The sequence below is a fragment of the Erinaceus europaeus genome, chromosome 6, assembly GCF_950295315.1.
Source record: "Erinaceus europaeus chromosome 6, mEriEur2.1, whole genome shotgun sequence".
NCBI lineage: Eukaryota > Metazoa > Chordata > Mammalia > Eulipotyphla > Erinaceidae > Erinaceus > Erinaceus europaeus.
Window position 1 is genome coordinate 30,634,466 of NC_080167.1, and position 19,806 is coordinate 30,654,271.

The window sequence follows — 19,806 nt, forward strand, 5'->3', positions numbered from 1 at the left end:
AGTTTTAATTAATTTACTTATTGTTTACTAAAGCACTGCTCAGCTGAGGCTTATAGTGGTGTAGGGGATTGAACGTGAGATCTTGGAGCCTCAGGCATGAGAATATCTTTGCATAACCAGTATACTATCTTCTCCACCCAACAAGCAAGGTTTTTAGGAGCTAAAATTCTCTTGAGAGTAGCAGCCATATAAGATAGGATGTGTTTGAGATGTTTTGTTGTCTTGCCAGCTCCTCTATTAAATCCACTCGCTCCCTGATAATTCCTTGAATCAGCATAGATACGAGTACAATGAAAGCAAAGATAAAAGTTTTTATTAAAATTAAACTTGAGGGAGTCAGGTGGTAGCCAGCGGGTTAAGCGCAGGTGGCACAAAGAGCAAGGACCAGCATAAGGATCTTGGTTCGAGACCCCGGCTCCTGACCTCCAGGGGGAGTTGCTTCACAAGCAGTGAAGCAGGTCTACAGGTGGGTGTCTGTCTTTCTCTCCCCCTCTCTGTCTTCCCCTCCTCTCTCCATTTCTCTCTGTCCTGTCCAACAACAATGACATCAATAACAACAATAATAATAACTACAACAATAAAACAACAAGGGAAACAAAAGGGAATAAATAAATAAATATTTAAAAAAAGAAGAAAAAATTGAACTGTTGAAGCTAAAATAAGTTTCAATCCAGTTATCAGAAAATACTCTATGTAGTAATATTTCTTTTCTGTAGAAATGGTGTGTGTGTGTGTGTGTGTGTGTGTGTGTGTGTGTGTGTGTGTTTTGGAATTAAGTCTTTTATATGTCTTGGGCATTAATTACTACTGTAGAATTAATTTTTAAAAAAAATACTCTCATAGTGGGGATGGAGAGAGAAGATACTAATTATGCCAAAGATTTTTACCCAGTGCTCTGAGGTCCCAGGTTCAATCCTCATCACCATAAACCAGAGCTGAGCAGTATTCTGGTTAAAAAAAAAAATGACTTGACCTGACTGATGGTACAGTGTTTATTGCATTGAGCTTAAATGCATTCAGTCCCTGACATGATGCTTGCCTGAATGATGCTGTGATTCTCTCCTTTCTCTCTTGTGTTGGTAAATAATTCTTTTAAAAATAATTAAAGGTTATGTTTTCCATTAGTTTAAGAAAGAAAAAGCATTCCACATCTATTTGTAGTTCTACTACTGCTTCAGTAAATGTTTTATGCTTTCAAGTTTTCTGATTAATAAAATGCTCAAGTTTAGGAGCATATGATTTGTAAGAATAGCATTAACTAAGAAATACTAAAGTTTTTTTTTTAGTTGAAACAAATTTCATCTTTAAACATGAAAACTATTATTTTTCTTATCTAAGCACGTTACTTACGTTGGTCTGCAACTTATTGATTCTTTGTTTTAACTGAAAATTTCTTCTTGAAACTACTCAGCATATTTAGAGATTGTGCCTTTGTTTCCTCAGTCTCATTAATGTCATTCCCAGTAGATAGAGTTTCTTCTGCTGAGTAATCTGAATAACAATCTTTTTTTTAAAAAATAATTTATTTCTTTATTGGGGAATTAATGTTTTACATTCAACAGTAAATATAATAGTTTGTACATGCATAACATTCCCCAGATTCCCATTTAACAATACAATCCCCACTATGTCATTCATCATCTTTCATGGACCTGTATTCTCCCCACCCACCCCAGAGTCTTTTACTTTGGTGTAATACTCCAATTCCATTTCAGGTTCGACTTGTGTTTTCTTTTCTAATCTTGTTTTTCAACTTCGGCCTGAGAGTGAGATCATCCCATATTCATCCTTCTGTTTCTGACTTATTTCACTCAACATGATTTTTTCAAGGTCCATCCAAGATCGGCTGAAAACGGTGAAGTCACCATTTTTTACAGCTGAGTAGTATTCCATTGTGTATATATACCACAACTTGCTCAGCCACTCATCTGTTGTTGGACACCTGGGTTGCTTCCAGGTTTTGGCTATTACAAATTGTGCTGCCAAGAACATATATGTACACAGATCTTTTTGGATGGATGTGTTGGGTTCCTTAGGATATATCCCCAGGAGGGGAATTGCAGGGTCATAGGGTAGGTCCATTTCTAGCCTTCTGAGAGTTCTCCAGACTGTTCTCCACAGAGGTGGGACCAATTTACATTCTCACCAGTAGTGGAGGAGGGTTCCTTTGACCCCACATCCTCTCCAGCATTTGCTGCTGTTCCCTTTTCTGATGTATGACATTCTCACAGGAGTGAAGTGATATCTCATTGTTGTCTTGATTTGCATTTCTCTGACAGTCAGAGACTTGGAGCATTTTTTCATGTGTTTCTCGGCCTTTTGGATCTCTTCTGTGGTGAATATTTTGTCCAAGTCCTCCCCCATTTTTGGATGGGGTTATTTGTTGTCTTGTTGAACAGTCTTAACCTTAGTCAGGAATAGAATTAGCTGTTTCCCTAATGGTAACCATCCAAAAACACCTCACTATCACTAGCATTTCTACAAGTCATGAAGCGTATAAATCTAGCATGCTTTATTTAAAATTATTTTAATTCAGTTTTTCCAATTTTCTTTGAATTTGAATTAGTAAATTTTTAGATTCATATCTTTGCTAATTTGGGATTTGTGTTTTGTGGGTGACTGTCTGTGTACTCTGATAAAAAGGCTTTCCTTCATGAGGCAGTTTCACAGGAAAATAGGTTATTCTTGCAATAATAGTGCTTGGTTTTAGATTGCAATATCAATATGAAATGTTATTTTAAATTTCATCCATGCTCTGAGCAAGTTTAGCATTGTACATTATTAGATTTTTAAAGGAATTGTAGAGGACCTAAAAAGAGAAATGGGTAATACTTGACTCATTTTTGAAAATTAAAATATAACCTTTTAAATTAAACATCACTTTCTACCATTGCTCCTATAGCAAATATATATATATATATATATATGTTTCAAGCTATGTGCACACTTGATTTATGACGTGAAAAAAATAGCTACATCTCAAAAATTTGTACTTAGTACTAGTCAGAAAGAAGGATCAAAATGAAAACATTAATTTAATGTATATGTGTTTGTGTGGATAATTTTGTCATAAGTTGTTTTTAACATCAGACATATGAATAGAATCATAAGGGCTGCAAAAATTATCAAATTATTGTTTTGTAGGGTAGTTTAATCTTCATACATGTTGTAAATAATAATGTGGAAAATGTTTGAATTCACTTGCTGTTTGTCAGCTTGATTTTTGTCAAATCAAAAATAATGTGCCTCTGAGCCCATCTGCTCCTGTCAACAGTAGGAAAGACCTGTCATTTAATAGCCTCTCTCTGACTGTCCATGGGCCAGAAGGTATTTGCTTATGACTCAAAAGCCGCTGGATTAAATAAAGTCTTGGGAAAGTATTTATGTTGAATCAATAGCCACCATGTGTTTTGAAGTCCTATTCTCAAGCCTAAGGGTGATCATAATTCCATTCTATCTGATATTAAAAGGAGCCAGAGCCATTTATCCCAGTCACCTTTGTGGGGTTCCAAAGAATTCCCTTTGGGAATGCTTATTAACTGATCTCCTGCTGGAACTGGATCTGGGAGTGAATTCATATAGAGTAGGAATGAGTGGCAAGGATCTGTTGGGAATAGCACTCTTCAAATGGAAATGAGGTCTTAAAAGGAGTAAGGGTACTTCCCTGCCAGACAGTCTCTGTGACCAACATGCAGAAGAATTGTGGAAGAAGCTTAATTAAGCTCTTCATTGGCTTTGCAAGGGGTGAGATGTCCCCAGGCCCAAGTCTTCAAAGATAACTGACATTCTATCAATGCATTTAAGGACAGCACATCAACTTGAAAGACCAATTTAAAGGAAATAACTTACCAGAATTATGTATGAGTTGTTATACAATGTGAATGATTTAGTAAATATATCCAATAAAAATGGAAATTAAATTCCTTGCTGTGTTACATCCATTTTGAATGATTTTTTTCATACTTGGTTGATATAGTGTCCAAGAAATATTTTGTTGTATAATGCAAGGCAGTAGCAATTATCTTATGTCATGAATCTAAATTGTTGTTCTCTTATCATACTATAAAATCACAGCTTTGTATTCTGTCTTGTTGTCTGTTGCTTGACCCTGATGTGTAAAGAGGACATGGAAATAGAAATATGAAGGCAAACTCTTTTTTCAGGTTATCATAATGTATATATTACATATATATAATAGGTGGTGAGTTCAAATCTGAACTAAAGTTATATTTTAGAGCTCTAAAGTATTTGTATGATACAAAAATTAGTTAACATCTTGTCTTATGGGTTCTCTTCTCAGTTTTGCCATTGTAAGGTTTGAATGTTCTTATCCCTTAAAGTATAATCATTAGATTCCAGAAGTATAAGTTTGGCTGTCTCATTTATTCACTGTGACAAAGGTTGTGCTAGACACTAGGGCTATTAAAAATGGGAAGAATAGACATAATCTTTGATTACATGCATTCCCTTATTTCAAACTGAAATTCTAAAATGTACATTTAGTCCTCACTTAGTTACTTACTTGTTTATCTGCTTCTCCTGACCTATGTAATAGAAAGTTGGTCATGAAAAATTACAACTCAGTAACTCAGCTTCAAGTATCTCATCTCACATCACCTCTGTTTCAATGTAATCTCCCACAGTCAGTGTATAGTACACTAGCATTTTCTTCTATATATTTGTACTTTTTATGCACTCCATAGGACATTTTTCTCCTTTTATTATAGTACAATATATAATTTCCTACTGAGTTAACATTTAAAGTGTATTAAATGTTCTAAATGATGCAAAGGTGACATTAGAGTATCTAAAGATGTCTGATAAATCTACTACTTGCATAGTACACTGTGCCTGAAATACTGGTAATACATGTTCATTGACTGGGTTTCAGGAACAGGACTTTATCACAAAATGAGGATTACCTATTGCTTCCACTCAGATTTTTGCGATTTAAAAATGGTTTTCCCAAATTGTTACAACTTACTTGTCAATAAGCATTTCAGTGTAGAAAGGGCTCTTACCTTCTACTATTAATGATGTCAGTGTATACTTTAAGACCCATGATTTTTGTATGTGATGTTACAGATGTGACAGGAATTCACAGGACAGCTGTAAAACATGAGCTTTTGGTTTGTGGGGTAAATAACTGCCTCACATTGACAAATTACAACATGTTATGTTAATGGACAACCAACATTTCTCTTTCATGGAAATACATTTATCAAAATTTAGGTATTGGATAGATATTGAAAATTCTTTGTTTACCTATGAAGTAAAGTATGCAATGAAATAAAATGTTTATCCTAATCTTGAATTTTCTAAGGTAAAGAAACGGAAAATGTCTAGATGAAATATCTGTCTCTGTTATAAATCGTATACTACTAGGTACTTACAGTGAGTGAAGACACAATCTGTTCTGTGTCAGGTGAGGAAGAGTCATTATTCATTAGCAGGCAGCCTTACTTCCGATATAACACACATGACTTTACAATTCAAAGTCTTTATTTAAAGGGCCGAGTCAAGTGGGTGTATGGCCCAGGTGTATCTTTTTTTCCATCTGTAATCCAAATACCTGTTTCTTTTCTTTTTTTTTATTCCCTTTTGTTGCCCTTGTTTTATTGTTGTTGTAGTTACTATTGTTGTTATTGATGTTGTTGTTAGGACAGAGAGAAATGGAGAGAGGAGGGGAAGGACAGAGAGGGAGATAAAGACAACTGCAGACCTGCTTTACCGCCTGTGAAGTGACTCCCCTGCAGGTGGGGAGCCAGGGACTTGAACCCGGATCCTTACACCAGTTCTTGTGCTTTGCGCCACCTGCGCTTAACCCACTGGGCTACCACCTGACTCCACAAATGCCTATTTCTAAATTAAGTAACATTATATAAAAGTCAAATAATATTTCATTTTGTACGTATTTTTTGCATACCACTGCCCTAACTTTTACAGGAAGCTGTATTATGTGGTTATCTCCCTGTTGGAAGCTTTTGGTTTTTTATGAAACAGAAAAGAGTTTGTGACTCAAGAGAGTGAACATCAATTACCCCTGTCACCTTGTTAGATAATTTGGAAAAACTCTATTAGATATTAACAATCTATTAGTATAGCAGATTTTAAAATGGTTAAACTATCAGTGGTGACTTTTAGCCCTAGGACTATAAGCGAGTTCTTTTACAAAGTGCATAATATAAGAGAAAGAGGTAGGTTCTTTGAGGTGCTGTATCTACCTGTGTGTCATAAAATTGTTTCAGCTGTCAGTGGAAAATATGACTTGATATAGGTCACATTAACTGCATTTTGATGGGTTGTCAAATAAACAGATAAGACATTTTGGAAAGGGCACTGAGCTAGGAGTCAAAGGTTCTGACTTCCAATGTGAATCTTCCCCTGGTTAATTCTAGAAGCTTTTCAACCTCTTTGAGTCCTCTGAAAATTGGAATATTCTTTTGTAATATCTTAAGCATTTTTCTGGATTGAAGTGGTGTAGTATGTATGGAAAATTGCAAAGTGACATGCAAGGTTGATGACAATGGAAGTACTATACAACAAATCTGCTTCTTTTTGTTTGTTTGATTGTTTAATTTTTTATTTCTATAAAGGAAACATTGACTAAACCATAGAAAAAGAGGGGTATAACTTCACACAATTCCTATCCCATCCTCTCCCCTGATAGCTTTCCTATTCTTTAACCCTCTGAGAGTATGGGCCCAAGGTCATTGTGGGATACAGAAGGTTGATGGTCTGGCTTCTGTAATTGCTTCCCCGCTGAACATGGGCATTGACAAGTCGACCCATACTCCCATCCTGTCTCTCTCTTTCCCTAGTGGGAAAAGGCTCTGGACACATTGGTGGGGTTGTCTCTCCAGGGAAGTCTGGTTGGCATCATGCTAGCATCTGGAACCTGGTGGTCAAAAAGAGAGGTAACATAGAAGGGCAAACAAATTGTTGACCAATCATGGACCTAAAGGCTGGAATAGTGCAGATGAAGAGTTGGGCAGCCCTCCATTTTGTAGATAGCTAGTAGGCATATTAATTATATTCCAAAGGGCCTGTGGCTATACTAGGTTTTTGTTTGTTTGTTTGTTTGTTTTTGCCTGAGCCTGAAATCTGATATGCAGGTGGATCTTAATTATTGTCTGGAGAGGTGGTGTCATGGCTGGCAGAAGAACCAGAAAGCTGAATCAGGGAAGAGAATAGCTCTCATATATGGGACAGGTGTATAAATATTGTTGATTGTAAACCTCATCGATTTGATGTGATCTGGGGCCCATAGCATTCTTGAGTCTCTAGGGTTAGTTTGCTTGTTTCTTATTGTTCAAAATCTTTATCCTTTTCTTTTATCCTCTCATCTCATCCCCACATTTCAGTGTTGAAGTAATTTAAAGTAATGTGTCCTACTTACATAAGATGAAAAGAATAAATTAACCAGATAATGATGTATTGTTCTACAGGTGAATATACAAGGAAACAAAATTTTTACAGCTATAAAATCTTCTGCAGTTCTGATTGAGTTAAACTTTATGATTCCATAGTTCTATAAATATATCTAAAAAGAACACATAAAAGTTTCATGGCTTCTGTTTTTTTTAATATTGAATTCTTCTATTAATTTTATTGTGTTGTATTTTATTTTTACCAGAGCACTGATTAGGCCTGGCTTATGATGCAGGTGATTTAACCTGGGAATTAAGAGCATCAGGCAGGAGAGTCTTTTTACATAACCATTATAATATCTAACCTAGCCTGAATTTTTCTCTTTTATAGAAAGAAAATGTGATGTTATCTATTTGTAGCTAAGATTTTTTTCTGTGAATGTGAAGCTGTCTGTCCCTGAAGCTGTGTCATATAATATAATCGTACTACACTCTACGCTGTTAATATTCTACTTATAGTACTTTTAGGTGGCGGTAGTAGTGGTGGGGAAACATTAATCTGAAAAGATAGACCATTTCTAAACTGCACCATCACAGATCTGGATTTCAAGTACAATGTCCAAACTTTCTCTTTTTAATTTTTTTATCTTTATTTATTTATTGTATAAAGACAGCCAGAAATTGAGAGGGATGGGGTGACAGAGAGGTAGAGAGACAAAGAGACACCTGCAACTCTGCTTCACCACTTCCAAAGCTTTCCACCTGCAGACGAGGGCCAGGGGCTCAAATCCAGGGGCTCAAGCAGGTGTGCCACCACCTGGGGCCCCTCCAAACTCTTTAATGAAGATAGTGATTGATTTAGAGGAAGCCTTCTGGGAGCAAATAGAGGAAATAATACATCTTGACTGGAATGGGACAGAGATGGTCTTGATTTTCAAGCAGTGGAGGGTAAAATTAACTTTTTTAGAACTGAGTCCACAGCCTGACTGACAGTGATTCTACTTTCTTTCAGGTGTCCAGATTTTTTTTTTAATGGTAGATAAGTAGCTCTTATGTTGAAAGAATGAGCCTATGTGGTTACTATTTGGGGACCTTTCTAGGTGTCTCTGAAGTTATGAATGCAGAAGTAGCCGTGCTGGCCAGTTGACAATGGTTTTCTGTTAGCTGTGCACTAGAGTGTATGCTATGTTTGTGCTAACCATGCCTAGAAGCCAAGAGATAGAACTTGCAGTCCTAGAAATCTTCCAGTAGGAAATCTAGCTTTAGGCAGCCGAAATCAGGGAAAAACACTAATAAGTATAGACAGTCATCTACTGATGAGTGTCCCTTATATAGGAATAGGCCATCCCAGGAAATTCACAATGCTGGGTTCAGAAGCGTGATATTTTATATGGAAAAATAAAACATTAACACCTGTAATTCTCTGAAGGCTTCAACTAATAGAAATATTAACCATTATGTTTGTGTAGCATCTTATTGTTACACTATTTTTTCTTTATTGGGGGATTAATAGTTTATAGTCAACAATAAAATACAAGAATTTGTATATGCATAATATTTCCCAGTTTTCCACCTAAAAATACAACCCCCACTTGGTCCTCCTCTGACATCATATTCCAGGACCTGAACCTCCACTCCTCCCTCCCCCCACCCCAGAGTCTTTTACTTTGGTGGAATACACTGACTCCAGTCCAAGCTTCTGATCTTGTTTTTCAAATTCTGCCTATGAGTGAGATCATCCCATATTCATCCTTCTCTTTCTGATTTACACATTTTTATGACTTCATTGATATACAAAATGTCTACCTCCCATATATATTCCTGAAAGAGTAGACTTAAAGAGTTGCAGGCTAGACAAAAGGTTATATATATATATATATATATATATATATATATATATATTCACATATATATATACTGTATCTAATTTTTTTCACCTCTACTTGGTATTTTAATCAGAAACACAGGTGCATGATAGGTATTTGTTATTGAGTAAAGAGGAAATCTATGTGGTAATGTGTAAATGGTACCTTCACGTTATCTATAGTCTTTGCTTGGTGTCTATGCAACAACCACTTTTTATATATTTATATATTTATTTATTTTCCCTTTTGTTGCCCTTGTTGTTTTTCATTGTTGTTGTAGTTATTGTTGTTATTATTGATGTTGTTGTTATTGGATAAGACAGTGAGAAATGGAGACAGGAGGGGAAGACAGGGGGAGAGAAACATAGACACCTGCAGACCTGCTTCACCACCTGTGAAGCTACTCTCCTACAGGTAGGGAGCCGGGGGCTCGAACCGGGATCCTTAATCCAGTCCTTGCACTTTGCGCCACCTGTGCTTAACCCGCTGCGCTTCTTTTTTCTATCTGCAATAGTAGAACCTCTAAAAACTCATCTATAATTCTCACTTTGTACCTTTTCCCACTCCCTTATAACTTAATATTTTAAATGTATCTTCCAAGGAATTTTTATATTTGTGGAGAATTAAGTTTAATTAAATTTGTTGGTATAATCGGTGCTATTTGCTATCTTAGTCATGGAAATAAATCAAAATTAATTTATAATAGTTGCTATTAAATTTTTGCATAATAAAAATTATTTTGGTTTTAATATGAAGTCAATCTTTAAAAAATCTAATATTTACTTAAGCAAAAAATTCTCTCCAGCTTAAAATTTGGAAAAGGAAGTTAGAGAGGAAAAGAAACAGAGAAATACCAGCAGCCCTGCTTCACAACTGGAGAAGTTCCCCCCATCCTTGGCAGGTGGGGACCAGGGCCTTGAACTTGGGCCCTTGTGCACTTACAGTATGTGCCTCAGCCAGGTATGCCACTCCCCCAGTCCCCTTTTACTTTCAAATCACTTCTTTTTCAGGGGGGGGGATAATTATTTATAAGGCAGTTGCCATATGGGTTTTTTTAACTCCCAGTGATAAGTGCCTTTGCACCACAATTGCTACCAAGTCTTCCACCATTCTGTACTTAATCCCTGATGAAATCTCTCAGCCCTCTCCCACCTCCCTCATTTAGAGTTCTTGACTTTATTGAAATACACCACAACTAATCTATATTTCACCCTGTGTTTTCTTTCTTCCTTTTTTCACCCCCAAAATTTAGATATTTATTTTTGTTTATTTTAAAAAATTACTAGTGAATCATGGTTTATAAGATTACAGGGTATCATACCACACCTACCACAAAAGTTCTGTCCTCTCCCAATGATAACAACTATAGTTTTATAAAGCCTTAGAGATAATTTACCTACTTTTTGTTTTAAATAGATAATAGATGATAAACAGATAGATCCCTATACCACAGCACCAGTGCTTCCTTCCTTTGTTACAGTGGGGGCTAAACTCAAACATGAGTCTCACATAGGGAAATTAACTATTCAAATGAGCTATCTCTCTAGTCCAGTTTGCCCACTTTTTTTTTGCTAGTTTATGTTTATCTTATTTCTACATATGAATGAAGCCATCAGTAGTTGTCTTTTACCTCCTTAATCCACCTCCTTAATCCACTAAGCATAGTTATAATGAGTTGATCCATTTTATCCTGAAGGATGCAGTACCATCTTTTTGAATTGAATCATAGTATTCCCTTGAGTATATCCCATAACTTTTTTTTTCAGGGAGACAAATAGATAGGAGAATGAGTGTTAAAGACCAGAGGAACCTTCCTTCAGTGTGATTAGGGCAGGGCTCAAACATGTCACACCCATGGCACCATAGCATCCTTATTCAGTTATATGTCAACCCTGATTCTTTATCTGTCTTTATAATGCATTTCACACATTTTTTGTCAGCATCCTCTTAAAAATGATTTATTATTATGAATTTACATAGTATTTTCTTTGCAATATGTTATAAAAGTATAATGCACAGCCCTTTCTAGTCCCTGATCTGAAAGGGAATGCTTTCAGTTTCTCCACATTGAGTATAATGTTGGCTGTAGGTTTTCTGAGTATGGATTCCATTATCTTAAGGAATTTTCCATCCATTCCCATTTTTTGTAGTGTTTTGATCATGAACGGATGTTGGATTCTGTCTAAGTTTTTCTCTGCGTCTATTGAGATATTCATGTGGGTTTTGATTTTGCTTTTATTGGTCCACAGAGGGTGTTCAGAACTCTGCTGCATCCCCATGGTAGAATACAAACTTGACAGTGAAGGCACCCCGTGTGAATACAAAACCCCTTTCAGAAGGAATACCACATGGCATCGGGTACCCACCCCAGCTCTACAGCCTCTGTCCAGGGCCTCCCCTGTGCCTGGTACACCTGACCGACTGCAATGCCAGCAGCTGCTCCAGCAGGCACAGGCTGCCATTCCTCGCAGCACTTCCTTTGACCGAAAACTACCTGATGGAACAAGGTAAAGCTGGTGATGTACATACAAGAATAATTCTTGTAAATTTTGGATGTTGAGCTCCAGATCTGAAGGAGAAAAAAATTTGTTTTGACTTAATCCTTTCCAAGTTAGCTTGTTCTGAGCTTGATGGCATACTGGAAGGCAGAACAGTCCCCAGACTGAGTGGTGCTTAAAATATCTACACTCCTTCCCAGTAACACAGCTGGTAAAATTCAGGTCTCATCCACAGACCACAGCAGGTCTGATGTTCTCTCCTTCTGTAGGCTTGCTCTCTGGACCCTCTTGGGAAAGGCAACTAAGAAACTGTTCTGCTTGAGCCTCTGGATCTCATTATGAACAGTTTTGAGGGGAAAAATATATGAACATATATATTTTTCCCCTCAAAAATATATAAACATATAACATCATATATGTGGTATATATGATGTTAATAAATATGTTCTACCATCCTAATGTGTATGTAGTATTTTGAGAGATCTCAAGATCACTAGCATTTCTTTGCTTTTTGCTTTCATTTCAAGTAATGTGAGTTGAGTTTAAAATTAATTGTTAAGTACTCTGGGGTCAGTGGGCTGTGGGAGAGGGGTGGAGGGGGAAGGGCTTTCAGGTCCTTGTGCATGATAGTGGAGGAGACCTAGGCTGGGGATGAGTGTTTTGCAGAAAACTGAAAATTTTTACACATGTACCAACAACTGTATTGTAAACCATTAATCCTCCTAAGAAAAAAGTTTTTTATTATCTTTATTTATTGGATAGAGATAGCCAGAGATCAAGAGGGGTGGGGGAGATACAAAGGGAGAGAGATACCTGCAGACCTGTTTTATGGCTCATGAAGCTCTCCCCCTGTAGGTGGGGACCAGGGGCTCGAACCTGGGTCCTTGCGCACTGTAATGTGTGCGCTCAACCAGGTGCGCCACTGCCTGGCCCCAGAAAAAAAAATTAATGTCACAAAAAAATTATGTCAAAAACATTTGTAAATTACTTAGCTTATATAGCATAACCAATTAGGGTTAAAGTGATGAAACTGAGGTCTATGAGGAGGGCAATCTACCAAAAATAAACTTAATCCAAAATCAAAATGAGTAAAAAGTAATTTAACTGTTTCACATTATAATATATATTTCTTCCTTTTCATTGTCATTGTAAAGATAAATTATTTATAAAACAAAATAAAACATACTAAGTAAAAACTGTTGAATGATCCAGCTATCTCAGTGACCTATTCATAACTATAGTCAACATTTCAGAAGTTCACCTAGCAACCAGTCCTCCTCCAGCGACCCTGGACCTGGTGGGAGTGGACCCTGGAGACCGCAAGTCGGATATGATGGGTATCCACTCCTTCTTCTACTACCAACCCCTGAAGGGACTTAGTTCTGTGATTCATTCAGAAGCATTTACTTTGTGCCTTGTACACGAGGTCATTTAGGGGGCAGAAAAATTCCAGAAAGGCGTTTAGTAAGTCATGTGTTTCAGGCTAAAAAACCTCATATCATATGTGTAGATAAAACACATTTTCCTATATTTCACATGTGTTTATTAAGAAGCTATTATGAACATATGAGAGCAAAATATTTGGGAACTATATGCAATAGGTAGTTTCCCTCTCACTTAAATTATTGGCAAGAAATACATTCATAGTCTTTTCAGTGCTTTTCTCTGAAATAACTCAGAATCAAAGACAGCAAGTTTTGTATTTGACTCATCATTTTTGGCCCCCTTTTTGACAATAGCAGGCAGGTGTTATTGTTGCATAGTAGGCTAAGGACAGTTATTCGCTTTGTGTGTTTGTGGGTGTATGTGTGTTGTGTCAAGGTCCTGCAGGTCAGAGAGAACTTTAGGAAACATAGGAACTTAGCGAGGCAGTGAATCAATAATACATGAACCCAGGACAAGTATTTATCAGTTCAGGAAGAAAAGGTATGTGTGTGTGTGTGTGTGTGTGTTTTGTCTTCCCTTCCTTTTTTTTTTTTTTTTTTTTGTGTGTGTGTGTGTTCTTTTTGCTACCAAGGGTATTTCTGGTGCTTGGTGTCAGCATAATGAATCCACCATTCTCAGCAGCTGTATATATATATATATATATATCTTGTTATTTAATAAGACAGATAAATTGATAGGAGTAGGGAGAGAAAGAGAGAGAGAGGGAGAGAGAGAGAGAGAAAGAGAGAGAGAGAGAGAAGCACCTGTGACACTGCTTTACCATTACAGTTCCCCCCTTGCAGGTAGGGACATGGAGCTTGAACCTGGGTCTTTGAGTATAGTAATATTTGTGATCAACCAGATGCACCACTTACCAGCCCATCTGCAGCCTTTTCAGTGTTCCTTTATAGATGAGTCTTGAATCTGCTCTTTTTCTTTTGCCACTTGGTCATCACCAAAGGTTCATTGTTCCAGGTAAACTTTTCTAAATAGATAGAGATAGAAAAGAGATGCCACAGCACCAAAGCTTTTTCTAGTGGTATGGGGGTGAGGACCTGAATTTGGGTCATGTGCCTGGCAAAATAGTCACTATTCCAGGTGAATTGTCCCACATACTTACATCTACCTTTTGAAGGAGCTGGAAGCACTGATTTGCTGCTTTAGATAGAGAATGGCGAGGCAGAGAGATAATCTATGAATGCACTCTCCTTGCAGAGGAAAATATCTCCCCCTAGGCCCCTGTTTCATTCTGATTAGGGCTTAAAAGTAGGTATTAGGAGTCTTGAGTTACATGTATTTCTTGCCCTAGATAATAGATGAAAATCTTGAAAGTTGTATATAAAGACATTCTGCTCAACTGAATTTAACTTTAAAAGTATTGATGAAAGAATTTCTGTTTTCATTTTTTAATAGAAAAATAAAACCATGTCTGGCTTTTTCCTGTAAACCAAAGTATATAGCTGGAGTTTGTTTGTGTTTTACTTATTTTAGTAAGAGAGGAAGAAAGACACTAGAGTACTGCCCAGCTCTGGTAATGCTTATGGTGATGCTGGGAATTGAACCTAGGACTTCAGAGTTTCAGGCATAAGTCTTTTGCATGACCATTATGCTGTGTCCCCAGCCCTGTAACTGAGGTTCCATATAGAATAGTTTGTGATGTCATAAGCTCCTTTTAATTTGTTTCTTATATTTGGGGTTTTTAGGAAACAAGAGTCCCTATATGTAAACTAGATCCAGTTAGGCTTGTTTTATTTTTCTTTTAAAAGTATATATATATAGAGAGAAAGCTAGGAATAGCTCACCCTTGCTGATTATGTCCTTGGTTCCAGCTCTAACCTCACATAGGAGCACCATAGAAGACACCAGAGGAGCTCCATGGACAGTGTGGCAATTTTTCTCTTTTTTCTTTGTCCTTCTATGTAAAAAATAAAGTTTGTAAATTTAGGCCAGGGAAGCATCTTAATGGTATCCTAAGGACACAGTGCCCTTAGTGCCACATTTAAAAATTAATATAAGGAATTATCAGTGCTGTGTATTCTTGACATGGGAAAAATATTTTTAAAAGTGTGTGCATATCAGAACAAGATGCCTGACCCTGAACAGTCCTTTAATTTCGTGGCATTGGTTGTCCTTCTGTATCTGTAAATGACCATCATCCAGATTCCTCTTGATGCAAAATGTGAAGCTAAAGATTCCATTTTCATGTGTCTTAAGTTTCTCTGGCAGGGTTAAGCTGACAGACTCAGCATTTTCTCTTGGAGTTTCCCTTCAATTCACCAGTTAGAAGCTAGCACATATGTAATGCATGCTGGCAGAATGACGTGGCAAGCAAAATAAGAACTCAGTTCTGTGGTCTTTCCAGGTGCCAGTCTCCCTTGCTGCTTGAACACCAAGGTTCAGGCCCTTTGGAGTGTGAAGGAGCTAGGGAACATGAAGATACCATGGAAAACAGCAGGCATCCAGGTAATGAGCGAGGCCACTGAGAGAACTGGCTACCCTCCACATGCCCTCTTTCCTGCTTCCTCTTTTCACCCTCTACTTCTTTATCTGGACTCTCATTCAAAGCTTAGGTGGTCGACTGTGTCTCCCAGAGGTATAAGGAGTATGGTCATAATCAGTTTTCATTCTGCTGCTTAAGGAATGGAACATAAATCTATAGTGGCTGCTTCTGCTTGCTCTTTAGGCTTATCCATTGTTAAGACCAGAATGACCTAGAACCACAGTTCTGATTTTTACTAAACTATTTGACCTTTGTGTTTCTTCACTGTTTTGTTAACACAAGAAATTAGGTATTAAACTTAGCTTTTTTTCTTTTCTTTTTCTTTTTTTTTTTTTTTTTTTTTTTTTTTGCAGAAACCAAATGGCATGGTCCCCCTTCCAAAGTCCTTAGTGCCTATAAAGAAAGAGTTCTGCAGAAAGATGGAGGTTGCAAGGATTCACCCAATAAACTTTCTCACGTAAGTGCTTTGTTCATGAACTCTTCTAATATATCTCAGCATTCATCGTTTATTTACTGTTTATTCCTGTTACCAGGAATTCTTAGTACTATGTCATTTATTCACTGCTTCCTTAGAGGTGAGGAAGATAAATAAATGTTTCTTCTCTCCTTATTTTAACTTTTAAAAAACCATAAAGACAAGTAAATTTCTGGCATATCCAAGATTGTAGCCTCAAGTCTTTTCAGCCTTGGAATTTATGTAATAGTTACTAAATATGTTCCCATTTTTAATTTGTTAATTGTCTATTTGTGTACATGACACAGAAGCAAATAATGAAGTGATGTGTGTGGTCGGACATACTCTACCCATAGTTAACTATTAAATGGAATATGGTCTTAAGATAGGATTTGCCATAGTATCAGTGAGAGGTAACTAGCATACATGTAGTGTGAATAAGTCATTGCTGGCCATGTGCATGTGCTGTGTTAATACTCTTTGCAAAAATACTAGAAGGAGTGTTCTATAGGTGACTGTAGCTCAGTGTAATAGAGTTCTTGTTAAATTCTAAACCAAGAATAGTTTGTTACTAAATGAAGCTAAGGATTTAAAGTAGCTCCCTTTGAAAATTTGTTAAGTGAGAAATGTTGTTATCCCGTGATTTGACTTCCTTCTTCATGTGTCTTGGGTAAGACTCACAGATGACTATTAGAAATACATGGGACAGCCCAGAAATACGGGGCTACATTGAGACTTTCTCTTGAGTTAGCTTTACTATATCCGTTTAATTACCACCTTTACAAATCTCTGTTTTTGAAGCAAAGGAAGACACGACTGGAGTAGAAACATTAAAAAGGAGGAAGACCAGACTACTTTAAAACAGATCAAGGGATCACTTACTGTGATTTCACGGGCTATTCTTGATGCTTCAGGTTCCATTAGTTTTGTCAGACTGGAAAAAGTCTATATCTGGATAAACACATAAATCAGACAAGTACACTTATCCCTTCCTCTTATTTTGCCTACCAAAACTCCTAAAACATTTATTCTTTGCATATAAAGAATAAACATATAAATCCATTTCAGGATTCATATGTTTATTCTTTTTATTCCAGATAGAATGAGAGAGAAGAATAGAGAGATACCACAGCATAATTATGCAAACCAACAATTATGGAACTTTTGCCTAGTGCCATGGTATCCTATGTGGTGTCAGGGTTTAATTAAACTCATGGTCTCAGGCAGGAGAAAGTACATGCTTTGCAGAGTAAACATACCTACTGACCCTCAAATATGTTTACTCTTAAATTACAGGGGTCGAGCAGTAGTGCAGCAGGTTAAGCGCATGTGGCACAAAGCACAAGGACCGGCATAAAGATCCCGGTTCGACCCCCCCGGCTCCCCATCTGCTTCACAGGCAGTGAAGCAGGTCTGCAGGTGTCTGACTTTCTCTCCCCCTGTCTTCCCCTCCTCTCTCCATTTATCTCTGTCCTATCCAACAACGAACGACATCAACAACAATAATAACTACAACAAGGATATAACAAGGGGGAATAATGGCCTCCAGGAGCAGTGGATTCATGGTGCAAGCACTTCTTCTAGCGTTTGCCCGTGCAGGCACTGAGCCCCAGCAATAACCCTGGAGGCAAAAAGAAAAAAAAAATTACAAAGAGAAGGGGTGGGGAGTGAGCTCCATTTCAGCAGTACTCTGACTTGGACTTTTGAGGGAGACAATGCTATTATCTTCACTGTACTTTAAAGCTAGAAAGTGCTTCTGCATATATTATTTCACTGGATCCACACATTAATCATTTGAAGCCACTAACTACAAAGAGGAACTGAGTGACTGGCCACAGTCCCACAATTGATATTAAAATCTGGAACTTCTGCCCCAAACCCAAAGGCAACACTATAATTTATCACTGAAGAATTTTCTTTATGGAAAGCTGCTCTCCTCTTTTATTACTCCGATTTTATAACCTCTGTTGATTATTTTCTAGTTAATAATACCCTGCTAGTATTTCTGTACTTTATGTACAAATAATTGAATAAATACATGACAGGATAACTATATAACTGAATATGAATTGGTGCAGGAATTAAAAAAGCAGAGAAGTTTGATTAAAACTAGGCCTTTTTTTTTTTATAAAGTCTATCATACTCTTATTGAGGAATTAGTAGAAAGTATTCAAGGTGAGGTCATCTGGTTTGTAGTTTTGTGAATGAGGATGAGACTAATTGTCTTCACAAAGAAGCTAAGGATGGGATTTGTTTGAAACCTTTCTATTTCTCTTTCTTCTCAAGATTGGAGATAAAAGTTGTTCCAGTCACTCCAGCAGCAACACTCTCTCCAGCAGTACCTCTAGCAACAGTGATGACAAGCACTTTGGGTCTGGGGACCTGATGGACCCAGAATTGCTGGGGCTGACCTATATCAAAGGGGCTTCCACAGACAGCGGCATCGACACAACCCCATGTATGCCATCTGCAGTCCTGGGGCCTGTGCACCTGGTGGGCAGCAGGTCCATGATCCACAGTCGGGGAGAACAGTGGGCTGACTCTGCTGACATCTCTGGGCCTGATGATGAGCAAGCAAAGATGTACACAGTCCACAGTTATGCACCCACCGTCTCTGCTAGCAACACTGCTGAAGGGAGCATGGGCGACCTTAGTGAAATCTCCTCTCATTCTAGGTAAGCATCTCCATGTCCCTTGGCCATAATTATTTGGGTTCGATGATGCTTATGGGATCTCATTGCCCATGGCAAGAAGACCTTGTAACCTAGACATCAATCCCAACAAACCTTTCCACAAAAGAATCTTGAAAAAATCCTCTTTCCCAAAATAACATCAGGGTGTTATTTCACCAGTAGAAGGAGAAACAGGTACCAAACAGTAAATTCATAATTACTACATAATCTGTCTTCTGTTAGGAAAGGGAATGTTAGTTATAGAAATTATTTTCTTTTACCTTGTTATTTTTTATTTCTTTATTGGGGGTTAATGTTTTACAGTCAACAGGAAATACAATAGTTTGTACATGCATAAGATTTCCCAGTTTTCCATATAACAATACAACCCCCACTAGGTCCTCTGCCATCATGTTCCAGGACCTGAACCCCACCCACCCCAGAGTCTTTGACTTTGGTGCAATACACCAATGGAGATTATTTTCAAAGTAGACATGATTACTACTTTTTGTCATTTTCTTTAGCATAGTTATTTAATCATAAATAACTCGATTTTTAATATTTTCAGTGACTTTACTTATCGGAAATACTCCTATGTTAATTTTAGACACAGTTTAAAATTAGCCACATGGTAAAAATTATTGTGAGGTATTTTATAACTTTGTCATGGTTTATGTTTCAAAGCTTCATAAAACTGCTGACTTTATGACACCTTGTTAGACAACTATAATTGGCATTACAAATTGGATTTTTTATTTATGTTGAATGCCTCTCAGAGCAAATTAATATAGGTAGTAATATTTACAGAGAGATCTGAAGTAGATATTCTTGAATGTCTTAACCATTCATTAGTTTAACGGACTAGACTTTTAGAATGCATATAAAAATATTTGATAGGATTTCTGATTGAGTTTACTTTTTTGAAACACTAGAATTGCATGTATACACAGCTGATGTGGAAATAACTGTTGAATGAGTGGAATGCTATACCACTAGGTTGTTTCTTTTCTTGCAATGCATCA

The 19,806-nt window shown here is 37.1% G+C and overlaps 1 protein-coding gene across 9 annotated transcripts in view; it reads left to right on the plus strand.

The window, feature by feature from the left end:
- Positions 1-19,806, plus strand: part of SIPA1L2 (signal induced proliferation associated 1 like 2) — a 298,020-nt gene that overhangs the window by 229,519 nt on the left and 48,695 nt on the right. For 8 of the 9 annotated variants that reach the window (XR_009550211.1, XM_007536224.3, XM_060191984.1 and 5 more), the window contains exons 11-15: positions 11,485-11,742; positions 12,987-13,070; positions 15,521-15,621; positions 16,012-16,115; positions 18,399-18,787. Coding sequence is in view for 8 of the 9 variants with exons in the window: in XM_007536224.3 (XP_007536286.2) it covers positions 11,485-11,742; positions 12,987-13,070; positions 15,521-15,621; positions 16,012-16,115; positions 18,399-18,787 (936 nt within the window). In the remaining variant the exon portion in view is untranslated. The remainder of the gene's footprint in view (positions 1-11,484; positions 11,743-12,986; positions 13,071-15,520; positions 15,622-16,011; positions 16,116-18,398; positions 18,788-19,806) is intronic. The other variant, XM_060191985.1, reaches the window with a different exon arrangement.